Source organism: Conger conger, chromosome 2, assembly GCF_963514075.1.
Source record: "Conger conger chromosome 2, fConCon1.1, whole genome shotgun sequence".
Taxonomy (NCBI): domain Eukaryota; kingdom Metazoa; phylum Chordata; class Actinopteri; order Anguilliformes; family Congridae; genus Conger; species Conger conger.
The window spans coordinates 45,590,760-45,610,748 of NC_083761.1; the positions used below are offsets into that span (position 1 = coordinate 45,590,760).

Consider the following 19,989-nt stretch of genomic DNA (forward strand, 5'->3'; position numbering starts at 1 on the left):
GAGAAAGAGGCAGAAGAGGACATGCTGATGGTTGTCTCCCGTGAAATGAGGGCCACCATTGTGGACCATGTAATCAACCATGGTCTTACAATGGCAGAGCCAGGTCGAAGAGTGTAACCTAATGTGGGCTGGTACACAGTGTCATGAATCATTCAAACATTCCGAAAGGGAAAACAGGTGCACAATTATGCATTATTGTAATTCTTCATGCTATTTCAGATTACAATAAATGCATGTTTGAAGTTCAGAAAGAAAACATGAACTGTGATGTTTTGCACTGTGTCACAGTATCAATAAAATTGATTCTCAACAAGTAAGATTGTTGTCTAGTCTCTTACAAGTCGTCTTTCCCATATTTCAATGTGCAATATTGTACTGCAGAAAGAGAGACTGATTTGAAGTTACTGTAACAAATGCTCTTCCAGGGTTCATTGTCATAATGAAACAATTATCTTATTTTGAAACATGAGTTAAAGATTTTGAGTGAGGTACGCGCTTTTGGAGATGGACCATGAAGTTTTGCTGTATGCATAAAATGTTTTGGTGTTAAGAGAACATTAAAAATATGATTGAGAAAAATTGTAAATCAGTGTATAGTTCTAATTAACTACATTAGAGCTGTCATGTTTCATCCAAATTGAACATATTTTCTTGAGGTTTTTTTTTTGTTGCGAAAAACGCACAATCAAAAGAGGGTGTAGTGTCACATAATGCTTTCCCCACAATTTCATTTAAACTCACAAACCTTTGCTTGAAGTTGATTGGAGAATTATTTAGTGGGGTTTTGACTAAATTACACATAATTGAGGTACAAAGTTTGTTTCACTGTCAATCAAATTTGGCAGGCATGCATATGTGACTTTCCAAAAATGGATAATAATTTTCCATAATTCCATAATCCATAATTTTCATACGTTTTCTTCACCACAGGTTTCTGTCAAGCATTACAATCTATTTTGTGAAACTGCATCCTATACTTTAGGACAGTTGCCCTATTTTACCAGGCACAACCTCTGGTACTCATCAATTGCTATCTTGACTAAAAGTCATTCTTTAAAGAATAAATTATTCATAAACAAAAACACATTGTGGAGGCAAATATTTAATATGAAACTCATACATCCATCCATCCATCCATCCATTATCTGAACCCGCTTATCCTGAACAGGGTCGCAGGGGGGCTGGAGCCTATCCCAGCTTACATTGGGCGAAAGGCAGGAATACACCCTGGACAGGTCGCCAGTCCATCGCAGGGCACACACACCATTCACTCACACATTCATACCTATGGGCAATTTAGACTCTCCAATCAGCCTAACATGCATGTCTTTGGACTGTGGGAGGAAACCAGAGTACCCGGAGGAAACCCACGCAGACACGGGGAGAACATGCAAACTCCGCACAGAGAGGCCCCGGCCGACGGGGATTCAAACCCAGGACCTCCTTGCTGTGAGGCGGCAGTGCTACCCACTGCACCATCCGTGCCGCCTCAAACTCATACATATAAATACATATTTCAAAGTATTAGGACGAAAATGCATCTGTATATGACATAAACATGCCTAAAATTGGTAACTGAAAGAGAGGTGTATGATGACTGCACAAATTCAGGTAGTCTTGAGGTGAAAGGAAATGACAGGTGGCAGTGTGTAGCTACAACAGTATTGTAGATGTGTGAGCTTAAACTTAGAAAATGTAAGCCAAAAACAGCACAGTTGCATAAATACACATACTGTTTAGTTAATTGTGTGTTGGTAGTTGAACCATTTGAAATGATGCATTTGAATAGTATGTTTTCAAAGTTGTCAGCATTATATCCTGTTGTTTGTCTTTAACATATTTCATAGAATCACATAGTTAAAATGTATAATAATCCTTTTTATCTCTGGTAGGCCAATATAAGTATTTTCTACTGATAATGCCTGAAGCTGCAATCTCACAGGATTCGCACTGTGAAAATAACAGTAGGCTTGGGGTGTATTGTGGATATCAGCAACTCACATATTACTAAAATTACTAAATTACTAAAATGAAATTATTATAAATGAGTATTTAGACCTAAGCCAAAATGTACTTTTTTCAAACTCAGTTGTTTTATTAAAATGTTGTTTGTTCATCATTGAACTGGATTATAAAATAGGGAAAGAACATTCCCTTCCATCTAAAAGAAATGATGTTGCAAGTAAATCAGTTCAATGCTGTGTTTACCATATGGAAGCTTCTGTGAGCTTCTATTAAGGGTGTTATTAAAAAGCTGCTGTGCTATTCTGTTTTATATGCATATTTAGAAGTATGTCCTTGGGATGATTTGCAACATATAAAAATAATTTTAAAAAAGCATCCATTGCCAACAATGATATATGTTGATCCCAAAACAAATGCTTATATTTCTTTATATGTCTTTACATTGTGGGCAATGGATATCTCCAGTATGTTTTAATACTGTATTATCATACCCACCTAACAAAGAGCACAAGAGTGAAAACAAAGAGTGCATCTCTGCCCTCACCAGCTCAGATCCAAGTAGAGGTTCTTTATATTTATTTTTCCATACTGCAACATATTTCTTTGTTTTCATTTCAGGCACCTCCTTCTGGTGTCTCCTGGACATCGTACCCATCAAAAACGAGAAGGGCGAGATGGTGCTGTTTCTCTTCTCCTTCAAGGACATCACCGATACGCACGGCAAGAGCCACCACAACGGCAGGAGAGAAGGTATGGCGGAAGATGAGGCGCGGCGTGATGTGGCTTCCTCAGGCACGCGCCCTTGTGACCCCACCCCCAATGTTCTCTGTTCCAGAGGACAAGAGGCCGAGCAGGAAGACGGGCAGCTCTCACTTCACCGAGGCCAGGCGGCGAGGCCGGACCGTGCTGTACCACCTGACCAGCCAGTTTTCTAGAAGGAGCAAGAGTGAGGTCAAACTGAGCAGTGTGAGTACTGACCTCGCTACTCTGCTAGCCAAGTGCTATATTAAGGGGACGGGCAGAAGGTGCAGTCAGCATCCCTTGCGGGTGTTACACTATTCTGCCGTTTTGCGAAAATGTATGTGCATTCCCACCTAGCGGGCAAAACTAGGCTTTGTTTTTGACTAAATTCCTGGTCCTATTGATAGATGTTGTTCACTAGAACCAGTGCTGTTGTCTCCAGTCCAGGTTTTTCAGCCACCCCTTTCAATGTAAGTCAATGGTAAAAATACAAATTATTTTTATCCCACAAGAAAACGTAGTCCCAATCCTTAATCCCCAATTAATTCCTTTATCAAATCCCCATGTGCCAATTTCTTAAAGGCCATTGTGTTATTAGAACAATGGTAATACTTTGTGAACGAATCAGGGACAGTTTGCGTCACTGCTGAGTGATTCTATTTTACGCGCTTAGAGGACGAGCCGCACTCTGTGGCGTTCATGCCCATATGGTGGCAGCTTCACCTCCATGGTTTCAAAACACTTTTCACAACCCCTGGGCGACGTCACCGGCACTTGGTCCATATTCTTTCTATCGTCTATGATTCCCAACATTGGATTGTTGTGACAAATTCTATCTGCTGTTTATTCATCTCCTGAGGAGAAATCGGATTAGTCCGATTAGTTTCGTTTATTCAGTTTAGTTCAGCTTTTATAGTGTTCATTTAGTTTTTTAAAGGTACAATAGGTAAGATTTTTGTGTTAAAACATTGTTACAAGACCATTGCAAATCCCTTCCTATCATAGAAAAAGTCTCACTGACATGGTGACTCACCCTCTGCCTGTGTTTATAGTCCTTAAATTCGGGTTTCAAAATATACAGTTGAGGCATGAACACATTGTACAGCTGTAGAAATAATTCTAGCTCATTGTTTGAAATTGCCACAGCCAATGGCGTTTCAGGGGAGGGATAAACAGTGTTGTGGTTTGAGGGTGTTTGTTGCTGCAATTCCTCTCGTGACTGTTAAAAGTTACTTATTGTACCTTTAATATAAAATGATTACACAATACTGGAGCAGCTAGGCGATCTAAGCGGGCTGTACTGTACATTTCATATGGAGTCAAGAGTTATTTTGCTTCTGTGCAGCTACAGTGCCTTTGACTAATGCACAGTGAATTGGCCTGATCCTAGTAATTTGTCCTGTCCCCCAGGCTATTGTAGAAAAGTTTGTCTACTCTAATGGTTATATCATTTGCACATTTCAGCAGAACAGCCATCCTCTAATAACATGGACTGCACTAGGCAGGAAAAACCAGAGCTTGCAGAGATGTTGCTGAGCAGAGTGTGAACAATAAGCAGCCTGTTGCTCGGCGACCTGAAACAGTTGCTAAGGTACAGGGCAGAGGCATGCAGCCAGAAGGGCCAGGGAGGAATGTGATGACATCATCTTCGCTGGTATCACTGTAATTGTTACAACTGTATCACAGTTATCAGGGAGCAAAAACATCTGTGGTATTATGTCCATCTCCCCATTCATTTCTCTATTTTGGTCAGCAATAAAAGCTATACAATACATTAGTTTTAGCACAAAAGAGAGCTTGTATCTGAGCATGATATTTTTATGTTGTGGTTTTCTATTACGCAAGTCACCCCCCATAATTCTGGTCTGTATCTTGTAGATTAAACCCTTATAATTAAACTAGGTACATTCCTGAATCATAGCCTTAACTTGCTGCGGTTACAAAAACTCGCTTACTGGCACATTACAGCAGTAGTCGGGACAGCCATATGTATCAATTAAGGGTATGAATTGTGAGATAACAGAGCCAAGAGCAACAGAAGGTAAGCCAGGTCAGGCAGAGGACAGAGACCCTTCTGCTACTGGAGCTGTACGGCAATAACCAAGGTTCAGCGCATCATCGCACCAAGCCTGGCATTGTCTAGTCTTCTCCATATAAAAATAGGATGACACTGTGTTCAGTTGAGATACATGAAATGCATACTGTGAACAGTATACAAATAAATATACACAAGGAGTCACATCGGGTGTGAGTGTGACAGAACGCCACTCCGCTATGCGTTCTTAGTCACAAAATGAGAAATGACTCAAGGAGAACAGGACAGGAGCTGAACGAGCTCGATATTCTCCAGAAAAAAATTCTAAATTTGGGAAGAGAAACGCGGGCGCCTCTGCCGCACAGTCACTGTGGGAGCTCAGCTGGAAAATGGCAGAGCAAAAGGAAGCAGCTGTACTTCCTGCCTCAATTGATCCCGTATTGATGTCGGAGCGGGGGCTTGCGAGTTGTGATTGAGCATTTGAAATTCGGGCGAGGGGCCAAGAAAAATATGAGTAAAATAATAAAAAGCCGACACTCTTGTCGGGCAAATTGGTTTGAATCTTGCGGTAAAATGGAATCGAGGAGCAACCGGTTCTAGTCATTGATCACTCGAGCTTTATTTTGCTTTGTGCCATTTACAAAAACGTCAGTAGACAGAACTTCACCGTGGAGATTCTTCAGAAGAAAGAAAAATAGAATAACACTGCCATTTATACCAGTGTGAGAAAACCTGGAAAAGTATTACCTTGCCAGACACCCTTTAACAGTCAATTGAATTTGGGAAACGAGGATTTCAAAAGAAAGTGGCAAATTAGAATGCACACCAATTATAGCAACAATCAAACCTGTGGTATTTGTACTTTCATACTCTCAGCTGTTATTCACCTATGAGAACTTTGCAGATTCATTGAACTGCATTATTCTTTAAAACATTTGACGTGACCCCCAGGCAAAGAAGAGACAGGCTTTCCGTATCTTGGAAAGTTTCGCAGTCAGGAAAATGATTAAGAGCCCTAATATGGCTGCCTCTGAGCAAATTCTTGGATGGAGATCGGAGTCCCACTAGGACACTCCTCTGGCTGGGGGAAAGAAGGCTCATTTAGGGCCAGCCCACCTGGCTGTTCCTCGGCTCTGGCGAGCTTCCCCTCCTTCTCTTCTGTCCTCACCCCGCGCTGCACTTCCGATTCCACCTGCACACAGATGGCGCCGCCACGGAGAATTACCGCAAAGTCACTCCTTCTCTCCGTGCTGCATTCTTCAGACGGTCTGAATAACAGCGCAGGTACAAGCGAAACTCTAGCGCACTCATCTTTCATCTCCATAATTCTTTCCCTCTCGACGCTCAGAGCAGACTAATTAAAGCTTCTGAATACATCATGCATTGTTTTGATTTCCAAATGTCAGACGTTTCATAAGCTCACTCATCTCTAACTTCCAGCACGCTGTATATTCATGAGTGTATGATGCCTTGACAGTTTGAGTTAGCAGACGACCCGTGGCAGGTACTTTATTTCCCCTGTAGTCGTAGGTAAACCTTTGGTAAAATGTAAAATGGTGAGATCAAGGTACACTATCAGCAACCTGGAAGAAATGCAAATACCGTGAGGCTATTATTAAGCTGTCAAGCATATAGAGTATGTTGCTCACCAGTGTCTGTGTGTGTGCGGGTCCGGTTGGGTGTGCGATTAAGCGAAAGTGTGCGTGCTAGCCGGTGTGTGCGTACGAGAGTGCACGCGTGTGTTTTCGTGTGTGAGTCGAAAGAGGTGGCAGGGGGAGAGGGAGAGCCAGCTGCTCCTCACAGCTTGGTCTGAGGGCTCAATCTGTTACCAGGATTGCTCTGGGAGTAAGGGCTGACATTCAGAAGCCCAGTACCCACAGACACGTCAACTGCAGCCCAAGAACCCCTCTTTATTAAATGCATTTTTAAACGCGGGGAAAAGGGTCCCGTACACACTTTGTGGCCCGGAGGGCAGTGCGGTAAATGCTAGGCAGTCCTGGCTCTGTTTAGCCATGTGGTGCTTAATGTCAATAAATGTGCATGTGACATCAATTTTGAGTTTTCAGTAAGCAGTCAGTCCACCAAGCTGAGCTCTGAGACAGGTTGGCTGAAAATCCATCACCATTCGATTTTCCATTTGATTGTCCAAACATGCACTTTGAAAATATTGGATAACTCCAAGAGCACCAATTTCCTGCCCTTTTACTTTTTTTTGCTCTTTTTGTGGAAGTTGCTCTCAGAAACATATGGTTCATCCCTTTTGATTGCAGTTGTTTAGCCCTAACACAGTCTCAGTAGGAACAATGATTTCTGGTGGTTTTCGGGACAAACCAGCATTTACTATTCTTATTGCAGATGAAGCTATTTAAAGTATATGACCTCTATAAGAAATCCAGCTACAACCTACATTCTGGCACACAGATATCCCATATCCCCCTGCTATTTCAGCTGAAACTTCCTTTACAGGAGTGTTCAGCACTGCAGAGACGATGTTGTGCAAATTACAGCTTTGTGTGTGAATGTGTGTGTGTGAGCATGTGTGTGTATGTGCACATGCACGTGTGTGTGCGTGTGTGTGTGTGTGTATGTGCACATGCACGTGTGTGTGTGTGTGTGTGTGTGCGAGCGTGTGTGCGAGTGTGTCCGTAATAAGCTCCCTTCCAACTGTCAGACCCATATTGGGATGAATCCCCCAGGCACTGGATGGTGGAGAGGGAAGACAGACTATGAATCTGAATAGGAGATAGATTAAAGTCATCTAAAATCCTGAGAAATAGCTCACTCAAGAGTGTGTGGAAATGCCCACGTGTGTGCACACATTTGCATGGATATGCCTGTATGTGAGCATGCATACAGATGTGTTTTTGTCTGTGACGGCACGACATGCTCGTCACTTATTTGGACATATTCAAGATAAAAATGCAAAATAGGAAAGAGAAATAAAAAAGAATGCAATGTTTCCAACACTAATGCACTGCCTCCTCGTTTATAAACATGTCCACGTGACACTGGCTCTTGGAATGTGACACATGCCATTCAGACAATTCTGTGAATAAGGCAGAGGATCCAGCTATCTGGTCAGATTATTGTAATCTTCCTTGCTAAGACCTACATCGGGGCAACATTCATGAAATGAGCTTTAGTTTGTTTCTTGATCTAACAGCGGAAGCGGAGAAATCGCAAATGGATAAAGCCAGGCAGAATAGCGGGTTATCCTCTCCCAGTGAACCACAATAAATCACATGCAACATTAGCACCTGAATGGACCTACGCGTTCCCTGTTTGCTGAGGTTGGCAGTCTGCTGGCGCTTAGAAAAGCCTGGGGCTTTCATCAGCTCTGGAACACCTGTATCTGGGAACAGAGGCCCGTCAAAAGCATACAGTTGAAGGTGTGCATAGCCCAAGCAGTGAATGCTAACATATTCCAGCCATTAAGACTCCCTCCTTCCTGACACAATCGGACACATCCCTCAACAAATCATTAGATTTCCTAAGTTAAACTAAGCCTTTTCTTACAAGGTAGTTAGTGTGAAAGGAAGTACCTGGCTCTCGTAGTGTATTGCGTCGGCTGGATACAAAATTTTAATTCTGAACATGAGGTTGTCTAAATGGCAAGAGGTAAAATTAATGTGAGCAAACTCATTTGCGTGAGTTTTGTGACGGGAGGTGGCTTTGGGCTGGCAGAGTTAATTGCTTTTTTACAATACAACAGAAATGTTATTATGTGCCACCTGTCCATCTGTAGCCATTTTCAGCCCCAAATAATTGATTTGCTTTAATGGAAAGCAAATGCGTGGGCCTAATTGCATGATTGTGAAGGTTTCTGAAATTAATTGCAGTAAATCCTGAAGGGTGCTTTCCCACAAGCTGTTGGATTCCATTCTCACCACGAGGCAATGAAACAATGAAAGCCTGAAAACGTAGGTTAAATTTCCACTCCCGCCCATATGAAAGGCTCACATCTAAAGCATGTATTAATCAGACCCTAGACCAATAACCATTTATATTGTATGATAGACAGAATAACTTGTCACACAGCAGGTGACATCCCTGGGAGGGACAGAATAGCGAGACACACGGAGATGCTTTGTGGAGTGGCTTACCAGGTCATTTATTGGAGGCAGAAACTCTGGGGGGTTTGAAGAAGAGGCTTGATACGGTGCTAGCTTTTTGGTTAACTAAGGTGCATTAGGTACACTTTAGTGGCAGGAAATGGCGAGCATTGATGGGCTAAATGGCCTGTTCTTGTCATTATATGATGCTATGTTATCTTATTTTATGTTATGTTAGATGCAGTAATTCCAGGTTTCTCCCTTGTTGTATTTGCCAGAGAGCGAGAGAAAATTGACTTTTTAAAAAGTGAAATGGAAAAAAAAAACCTTCACCGTCATCCTGGCAAAAATAATAAACTAAAATAACACAGAAAAATGAACCAAAATACCCCAACAGGTTTTCAGCTCAGTGTCTCTCCTTCTCGTTGTGCCAATTCCAGTGTCAGATGCCTATTGTAGAAAGAAGTACACTTTTAAGCCCTGGCCTGATTTTTTAATGCAACCCCAGATTGCCCCAATTCACTCTGCCAGATCGCGCCCTGGAAATCATGAATGGATATCATTGTAAAAAATTGCACTTTTCATCACTTGAAGTACATTTTTGTTGTGAGACCCATCAGTTTGAAAATATCATTTTTATTTTATTTTATTATAGCTGAGGTCAAGGGCTCCACCAGGGATTTTGGGCCCCATGAAAACTTGAGAAAATCCTACGTTCAAATATTTTTTGATACCCGTGTCATTCCTTAAAATTGTCCTAACCACCCTCCTTCACTATGGCACCCCTGGCTGAGATTGTGGATAAACTGAAGCTATGAATCATAGACTTGCTATTGTTCAGATCTCACAGCATTGCTCAATACAATCATTCACATCACCTTCTTTAAGGGATTTAACAAATATGTGAAGGTGTCAAAGATCTATGCTAGTTGAAGTTAGTCAAGTTTGCATCCAGGTTGTCTTCGGTGCAGTCTTATCCTCAGTGAAGCCACACATTCCACTGCCAGCTATTCACAAATCTGTGAGTAACAGCTGGGAAAGGTGTCCCACTCTTCCACAGTGGCAGACAGGTGGTCAGATAATGGCAGACAGGATCGATGTAACGTGGGTGGCTTGCAGAGTAACTTGCAGGAGATAATTCAGAATGACTGTAGCACCATGACCGTATTTAAAAAAAGATGGTTTAGCATGCATACAGAAGCATATACTCTATCTGACAAACAGCTTAATGAATTCTGTGGATTTACGATAATCAGATGATTAAAAATAGTCCACTTGGAATAACATGTCGCGGCTACAAGACTGCTGAAAGAATTACTCCATTGCATTTCAAACCCAACACCATCACAGGGCTCTCCATCGAGAACGATCAATATCAGTACAATGAAATTGATTTTAAAAAAAGAAAAAAAAAGAAGAAAAAAAAAGAAGCTGAACCTTGAATACAGCAGGACATAAAGGGAAAATGTTTAGAAATGAGAAAAATGTGACCAGTGTAGCAGGAATGGATGTTAGCCATTTGCAACTATTATTTCAAAGTGAGACAAAGTTTTCTGATGTAGGTTTCTTTCCTGTTTGGGTGAGTGTTGGTGTACTCAGTGTGCTCCTTGATGCTAGCATGACAAATCAATATGAAACTGTACACAAATAGTTTTTCACGTGTCATGGCCTGGTTTTTTATACCAGCAGCCAGGCCTTCCTGAGCTGAGAACCACAGTACTGTGCAGCCTCCCTCTGTTTTTTATATAATCTACAGTAACCCATTTTCAAACGTACTCCAGTGTTGACCTGCTTTCTATGCAAGTGTGCATTAGCGCAGACTGTGTCTGAGACAGGGATGTGAGCTGACATTTTGGGAAGTTTAGAATCCTCTCTGTCAAAAAGATCATCCTCTTTAACCATACACATCTAACATTAAACCAACCGTTAATAAGTGAGTGCCTCTTTTTGCTTCCACTATTTAAAAAGCAGTCTATCACAAAGGAAGACTGCTGATTTGGAGATTATTATTATAATCAGTATGATCATTATTATCATTGTATTTCAGTTAGCAGATTTCCTTACTCAGAGCAAATTATAATGGCTGAGATCGCAGAAACAATGGCAACTTTAAAGAGTACTTGTCATTAAATGTGGATTTTTGGATACAGGAAGAACATTTACAAGCAATTAAATCAAGAGGAGGGTAAAATCAAGCAGAGAAACTACTTGTCCTGGAGGACAATAATAGAAAATATCATGAGTTAGAAAAGCAGAGGAGTGGGAAGAGTGAAAGTGAGAATACTACAGAAAGGCAGAGGTAGTGATTAAAGGTAATAATCAAAGGTAAAAAGAAACTGAAGAGAACTGATTTTCAGGGGTAATATATTCCACCACTGAGAAGCTAATGAATAGACAGAACCACAGTTACCAATAGAAGATCAATTGGTGAAAGAAAGAGATACACACAGCAGATTACACTCACTCAGCACTTTATTTGGTAGACCTATACACCAGCGTGTTAATGCAAATGTATCAGTCAATCATGTGGTAGCAACTAAGCACACAAGCATGCAGACGCGGTCAAGAGGTTCAGCTGTTTTGCAGACTAAATGCCAGAATGACTAAGAAATGTGATCTAAGTGACCGTGGAATGATTGTGATCTCCTGGGACTTTCATGCACAGTGGTCTGTAGTGTTTGCAGAAAATGGTGCAAAAAACATTCAGCGGGCAGCAGTTCTGCAGGCAGAAACTCAATGTTAATGAGAGAGGTCAGAGAAGAAGGGCCAGATTGGTCAGAACTGACAGGAAGGTGACAGTGATGCAAATGATTACACATTACAACAGTGGTTTGCAGAAGAGCATCGCTGAATACACCTCTGCAGTGGCTACAGCAGTAGAAGAAGGCCAATACTTACCTAATAAAGTGCTCACTGGGTATATACTGTGGCATAGGAACCCTGCTGAAAAAAAAAAAAACTGCTCAAGTGAGGTTTTCAAACAGACCTGGGTCTATTTCATATACTGTACGTTGCTAACTTGGTTAGCCTGATTAGATTGGTGATGTTTTGGAATAAAGTCAGGACGTTCGGTTTCAAGGGATTTAACAATGTAGACGGGCTTGTTGCTGGGGCAACAGTGTCTTAGGCACAAACCTGTAAAACCCCAGGATTAAGGTTATGAGGATAATATGTACATAGCCAATATAAACCACCTGATGAAATCACACTCGGACAGTAGAAATTAGCTCAGATTTTGTAAGCGAGGTTCTTGTCGACGAACAAACTATCTTTGTAAGAAGAGCATGGGAACATGCTTTTTCAGAATGACAAGACCTTTTAATGTTATCTTTATGAGCGCCTCCGATTTAGTCGTGAGGGACTCACTTACCTCCAGCGATTAATAGAAGTGCATAATCTTGAATAATCTAAGTGCATCTTGCAAAGCGGAGCAGACCCTGCAGATACTGTAATGTGCTCTTGCACAGGCACATTTAAGTGCTATAAATGCTATAAGTGCTTTGAGTGCTAAATATAATAATAAACTTTATTTGTCCTTTTGTTTCATACATAAATGCAACATGGCTACAGTCCATAATCACTAACAAATAAATATCCCAAATGTCCTGTGTGGGTAATCACTTGTCTATTACATTGTACATGTAATTGGATACAAACGTTAAATTTTATGCACTGAAACATTGAATTGTAATATTTTCTCATCTTCCCAGCGTTGGAAGGTCATGAAAAATTCTATAATTTAATGTTTCATTGTGCTGGCATTATTAGAAAGCAAGTAAATCCTAGTATTATTATAGGCTATGCTATGATTTGCAAGTAAAAGACTACAGGTTACATATTACGTATAGTTTTTGAACTTGACATGCGCAGAGCCCCACCTGTCTATATAAGGAGTATGATCCTGTTTTTGGCATGCGATTCATCTGTTATTTATAGCAGAGCATGTACGGACAGTTATCCGAGATGATTCAATGGTACAGTAGATTCACTAATCAAATTGTAGTTCACATTTATGAAATGGAGTATGGTCGGATTTAATTAATCAGATAATTAAACACTAGAAGCATCAGATTATCCTAGATTGTTCATGCGACATATATGAAATAGGGCCCAGCTCCCAGCTTGACCCAGCTTCCAGCTCAGACAAGCTACCAGCACCAGCTGGTTGACCAGCTCATACCCAGCTAGACCAGCTTTATGACCAGTTTGGTCATGCTGGTTCATTAGCTGATACCCTGCTAGACCAGTTTATGAATTTTCTAGCTGGTCAAGCTGGCATAGCTGGATTTTACAGCAGAGTATATTGTGACATAAGGAGTGTTTGAAGAAATACATACAGTATAACATTGGTTGATGATATTGTAATGGGGAGAACAATGGTGAGCACAGTATTGGGAATGATTGTTGCTGTTATTATCATTTTTGTCTAGATTTTATTATGCAGATTCTTACATGCCAAATTTCATTTTATAGAACCAGCTATGATATAACTGCTTGTTGCTCTCAAATATAAAATGTATCCCTCGTCAAACTTGAAGCCTTCAAGAACGGGCCTTTGAGATAATACTCAAAATGATTTTGGAAACCAAGACCATCCAGAAATGAATTGGGATTACTGCAGAAACACCCAAGAGGCCAGAGGTAAGATTAATTGACGCTAAATTTGACTCCTATCTTCACTGTTGAAGATAGGTGAAGGATTTTGAATGGACAGTCAACATCTTGTGGTAGTTAATGAGGTCTCCGGATTGTTTGGCTCATTGGAAAGCCCGATTGGATAACAGTTGAACTGCCCGCCATGTGATCCGCTGGCTGTGTTGCAGGAGAAGCTTAATGAAGTGCAAAGATCAAATGTAGCCGTTTGGGCTAGAATGACACAGGGCAGTGTTGTCCTTCTAATCATCGGGCTACTGCAGGCAAGTGGAGGAGAGGTGACCGGGGGTGAAGCGACCCCTGTGATGTAGGCTGAACTAAAAGATGGCTTTCGATTGTTCCTGGGTCTTTCCGAAACAGCTTTAAAAGGGCAGAGGCGGATGTTATTTAAAGGCCCGTCTCCGCGCTTTCTTTTCGACGAGTGAGGAACACTCTGGACTTTTTCGGATGCCGCAACAAAGTCTGCGAACGGTGCTCTCCAACGTTCCCCATTAATTCATCATGCAACGTTCCTCTTTCTCTCCCTCCTTATTAAAACCCACACATTATCCGTAGCTGTTGAAGACACACGGTATTAATCAGCGGGACAATCTCCTGCCTTCCACAGTGAAAGAGGCACAGATGGATTTGTTACTGTGCGCCACTTTTCTTCGCCCCCTCGTGTGCAATCACCAATCACGTACTTCCAATTATCCTGTAGAGCAGAGGCTTTCCAAGCATTGGAGACTCATTAAGGAGATTATTCTGGAAAATGGCACTTGGTGGCTTCAGAACGAATACGGGGGGAAATTCAATTTAATACTTCATTACACTGTTGCCTCAGCCAGTGCCAGTTTTTTATGTCCCTTTTAAGTCAGGGGAATTGTTTTGAGTCAAATGGACCCTAGTTCACTCTCTGCTGGGTGGCCATGCATTGTCTAAGATAAAGGGTATTTCAAAAACTGCAATATTACATGGGACTTTGGGATGATAGTGTATATTTTTTACATGGCATTTCTACAATTGTTTTTAAAATAAGCTGCCAGCTCAAATGAGAGTCTCTTAATCTTTGGTCTGTATTATCTTGTGTTTTTTCAAAAATTGCATGAGGGTAAATATAAATTCCCTTTCATAAATGTGCTAGAGGATTCTTTGCTTTTTCTTCTCTCTCTGGTGGAACACCCTTTTTTGCAGCTGTAAAACTGATAATCTCACAGTTGATGAATAAAAAAAAACACAAAGCACATCTGGACAGTATGGTGGGAAAGCAAGTAAGTATAAATTGTGGTAATAATCTTGGTACTGGAAAACTACCAGTGGTCTGGTTTCCAGGCTGCCTGGTCACTTCATTCACTGAAGGAAAAATAATTTGAGGAATCAAACCGTTATTCTAGGTGTTGTGATTTATTTTTTTGAAACATGCAATATACACTCAGTGAAGTTGCCCATAAGACACAGCTTGTCTTAATTAATTAAATGACTGTTTATTTAATAAATAGAACTTAATTACACTTTAATTGAACTTACATTTCAATGAATGTCCTCACCCTCTTGATGTTTTTTTCTTTCTTCTTGCCTTTTCTAGAACGTGTTTGAGAAGCCGTCTCTCCCGGAATACAAGGTGGCTGCTGTACAAAAGTCCCGCTTCATTCTGCTGCACTACAGCGTCTCCAAGGCCCTGTGGGACTGGATGATCCTGCTGGCCACTTTCTACGTGGCCGTTACCGTGCCCTATAACGTCTGCTTCACTCCCTACGATGACCTGGATTCTGCCGCTCGCAGCACCATTGTCAGTGACATCGCCGTAGAGATGCTGTTCATCCTGGGTGAGAGGCATTCTCTAGGATCCTCAGTTATGGATCAGCAGGTGGTCCCCTCACAGACCATCATGAGATTTTAAATGACAACCCTGCTGTAAAATCCATAGCTTGAAAATTGAGCTGGTCAAGCTGGTCAAAAGCTGGTCTAGCTGGGTATGAGCTGGTCAACCAGCTAGTGCTGGTAGCCTGTCTGAGCTGACAGCTGGTCAACCATAGCTGTTGCAAAACACAGCTTGAGCTAGTCTGAACTGGTCAACCAGCTAAACCATGTCGAGCTTAGAGCTGTTTCAAAACCTAGCTTGAGCATGGAAGACTATGACAAGAAATTGTAACTGTTAACTCTGTGTTGTTTTTTGACAGTGAAGCAATTGCTCCATTGGTGAACTATCATGGAAGGACAATGGATGATAGTTGGAGGATGTATCAAGGAAAAATGTAGTACTGTAATAGATTGATGTGGGATATCAGGATGTACCACCAGCTCAGAGATATTGACTCATCTCTGACCCACTTATGAGCTGAATACCACGTGCATGTATTAACTCCTACTATCAATAAAGTTGCAATCAGCACGCTCGATTGGTTTAATAGAATCAATAACAGAATTTGCATGCCTCTTAGGCATGCCTTTGGTACAGTAATAGTACCAAATACAAAAGTACCAAATATGTGGTATAGTATTTCTCAGAAAAGCCCGTTTTTAATGTCCCATCTTTTATATCAAACCACCCATTTGCAATAGAACCCAAACTATTTTTCTGCATAAAAGTAACCTTCCAACAGTCATAAATGATCCTTTATAGTGCTTTTATCCTGCCTGACTGAGGTTGTCCTACTCAACAGACATCATCCTCAACTTCCGCACCACCTATGTGAGTCAGTCTGGTCAGGTGGTGTATGACTCCCGCTCCATCTGCATCCACTACGCTGCTACCTGGTTCTTTGTGGACCTAATTGCCGCTCTGCCCTTTGACCTCCTCTATGCATTCAACGTCACAGTGGTGGGTATCCATTCTGACCTCATTTTGTAGGCTTTGTTGTGAGGATGGACGGTGATGTTTGAGGAGCTCCCAAAATAACACTGAACTATTTGTGATATGCTCCTCATATCGGTGTTATTTTTTTCACAAGTATTGATTTCTGTATTTAGCAACTTGTTTATCTTCTTGGAAAGTAATATTTCAGAGCTGGTTTCACCTAAGTTGGGTATTGCAAAGTTTGTTTATTCAGTGCAATTGCCTGTGACTAACTAGCAATGACAACATCCACAGCTTATATGAAATATGGCAGCTCCCAGGTGTCTGCCTCCATCCACACAAAAATAGAGATTGCAGCTTCTGCCAAACTACACCATATCCACAATAAAAAACAAAAAAACACATACTTTCACAATGTCAGTCAGCTAAATCTTCCCAAGGCTGTTATGTATTATTGCTTCCTGGGGTACTTTTCTCAAAGCAGCTTTATTTGACTTTCTAGTGAAGTACCCTTTCCAAATGAAAATGATCCATGCTACTCAACATTTAATTTTATTTGCTGCCACCCAAGTCTTCTTAGCACTTTATAATAAGGTTACCGTGACCGTTACTCCTCTGCCTCAGTGCTCGGTAGATTCTGATAGGCCTGTCTTGGTACTATGCAGATTCTGATAGGCCTGTCTTGGTGTTATGCAGATTCAGATAGGCCTGTCTTAGTGCTATGCAGATTCTGATAGGCCTGTCTTGGTGCTATGCAGATTCTGATAGGCCTGTCTCGGTGCTATGCAGATTCTGCTAGGCCTGTCTTGGTGCTATGCAGATTCTGATAGGCCTGTCTTGGTGCTATGCAGATTCTGATAGGCCTGTTGTTGCTATGCAGATTCTGATTGGCCTGTTCTTTGCTATACAGATTCTGATAGGCTTGTCTTGGTGTTATGTAGACTCCGATAGGCCCATGTAGTTAGCTCTGAGCGTGTGTCCTGTCGCAGACATCTCTGGTTCACCTGCTGAAGACAGTGCGCCTGCTCCGTCTGCTGCGGCTGCTGCAGAAGCTGGACCGCTACTCCCAGTACAGCGCCATGGTGCTGACCCTGCTCATGTCCATGTTCGCCCTGCTCGCCCACTGGATGGCCTGCATCTGGTATGTCATCGGCCGCAAAGAGCTGGAGAGCAACAACCCCGACACCTGGGACATTGGTGAGTGCTCTGAGGGACATGCCATTTGCACCTACTTTGTTGCCATTTTATATAGTGCCTTTATCCAAAGCGCTGTACAATTGATGCTTCTCATTCACTCATTCATACACACACTCACACACCAACTTTGTTGAGGTGAGGGCGACGGTTATTAGCAACGGAGGTAGAAAACCCATGATCAGAAAGTAATACCCCTTTCTCACAGAAAACCCAGGATATACACAAGATATTGAACCCGGGATCGACCTGTGCTTGGCTAATTCACACCAGATCCTGGACTTTCCCAGGTCTGAAAGTTTATGTCACTGCTGAACAGATCTTAAAATCATTAAAAGTGGATGGTATGTGGTTATGAATTGATCTGTAAGCTATAAAGTATATTTTTTTACAAAATAAATGAATACATACATAAAATAATAAAAGTGGACGATCATGGACAATTTCATTTATAAGAGATTCAGCAGGACATTTTAAGATTATAGGTAATCTTAAAATGTATAGGATTTCTTTTCTTTAGTCTATGCAGTCACCTAATGTAAGCCTAATGCAAATAATTACGGTTTATAATCATGTTCAAGCATCTTTGCGATCAAGAAGTGCTAAATTTACAGATGAGAGAGAAGTCTTTCTGTTGTCATTCTTTACTGAAGAGGAATGACATTGACCTTAAGCTAATGCCTGATCTAGTAGCTGCTTGTTCCATTATGCATGGTGAATTACAGAAAGGGTGTTTCTTGTCTGGGTAGAATATTCAACAAACACAATATTCAAGAAATATAATATTTCCAGTACATAGTCAAGTGAAGAGACAGTATGTAATATACACTTGGCTAAATATAGCATCTTTCTAAGCATTAATTTAATGTTTTGACAACAGGCTACTTTCTCCAAGATTAATATTAGCAGCACAATGAGGGGAAAATATATATGTACATTTTGGACACTAATCAAAACTAAAAGCTGGGAAGTTATGCTGTTTAATGTGCTCAATTGAATGAGATGACTGTTTGATGTCAAGAGCCTACTCAATAGTAATCGCTCAATAGGTTTAATGCTACCAGCACACTAATATATGTACACTTACGTTCAGCATATAAACAAACAAATATATGCTTAAAAAGTTGTGTTGTGTGCTTTATTGTAACGACAGCAGACCTTGTTGAGTGCATGATCTTGGCTTCTAGCAATTGGCTGGAAAGATATGAAATGTTTTTTTATTTTTTATTACTTTGGGTGCACTTTGATACACAACTCCAGGTTTTCCTTACATTTCCCAACCCCAAATGTAACTTTAACCATCGTAGCCTACAATGAAATGTGAAACTGATCATGAACATAATTCTTTGTAAGTTATCGCACAGAATGACTGCTCTTGAAATTTAGTCTGAGCTGCCTAATACTAGAAAGGTAGTCAAACCATATGTTGCAAAATGAATTTCTTGAAATAAAGAATAGAGTAACCTGGGATTCCCGCTTTCATATCCGTATCCATCTCGGGTAATTCCCAGGTCGAGAACAGTGTTGCGGTCCCAGGGTGGATATCCTGGGTTGAACCTTTCACACCCGCCGCAAACACAGGACATTCCCAGGTCGTTGCTTCTATGTGAAAGGGGTATACAATTCCTCCGTATTATTTAATTGTGCTCAGTTGCACAAATCTTCAGGCAGGAGGTTGAACTAATTTGTGATATCAGCTGGCTCCATGGGTGGAAGAAACTTTTACTTTCTGACCCCTGGACTTTCTACCTCTGATTAGCTATGAATACAGTGAAAGGAGAAGCTGACCCTTGTTCTGGGGCCCCACAAAAGCTTTCCTTACTAAAATCTTTGCACTTTCCTTGCCACACATACAGTGTATGGTTCAGGCTCAGGCAATATTGAAGAAAGAGGCCAGTTTCTCTTCATTCCAAATCTCTGTCAAAACAATTCTGTATACATTCTGTCCTCAAGTTCCCCCTGGGAAAAAATAAAGTTATTCTCTTCTATTCTAAACTTCTGGGATCACGTCCTCCGGGAGCTGAGATCCCCCATCCCAGCACACTCCTCTCTGGTGGATGAATGACTAACACGCCATCATGTTCTGTGGCACCTACCCAGCCGGAAGGCAACAACAGGACCGTATATAACCCCAGTATGACTTTTACTTGCAATAGACATGAATAGATTTGTTCACCTTTTGCCAAGAAGCTCCCAGAGTTAGTGCCAGGCACCATCACTCTCTCCCACCACAGTTAATTGCAGTGACCTGTCGGGTGGTGTCAGTGCTTCACAATTAGGCCTGGGCTCAAGGGACCCCCAGGGCTGGGGACGCTCATCAGATTTCTCTCATTTTCTCACGGGGGTAGATCCAGGTCACAGACAGTAATTATGTTTATCCCTTCCTGAAAGTCACTAATTCTCCCCACTCCCAGATGTGGTTTCTTTGGCTATCGCAATGACATTTGGAACTGGCGCCTCCCTCTTTAATTGTCTGTTGACCAAGGTTGAACCAGCTTCTCGCTGTCCATGGCTGTTTGGTGCTGTGAGGGCTGTGTATTAAGTACTTCCTTTAGTTAGTGCTTAAGCATATC

At 41.4% G+C, this 19,989-nt stretch overlaps 1 protein-coding gene across 1 annotated transcript in view; it reads left to right on the forward strand.

The window, feature by feature from the left end:
- LOC133118176 (potassium voltage-gated channel subfamily H member 4-like) overlaps window positions 1-19,989 on the forward strand; it is a 73,581-nt gene that overhangs the window by 26,963 nt on the left and 26,629 nt on the right. Inside the window, exons 3-7 of the mRNA XM_061227979.1 lie at window positions 2,584-2,715; window positions 2,801-2,931; window positions 15,011-15,251; window positions 16,089-16,246; window positions 17,212-17,419. Of these exons, the coding sequence (XP_061083963.1) occupies window positions 2,584-2,715; window positions 2,801-2,931; window positions 15,011-15,251; window positions 16,089-16,246; window positions 17,212-17,419 (870 nt within the window). The remainder of the gene's footprint in view (window positions 1-2,583; window positions 2,716-2,800; window positions 2,932-15,010; window positions 15,252-16,088; window positions 16,247-17,211; window positions 17,420-19,989) is intronic.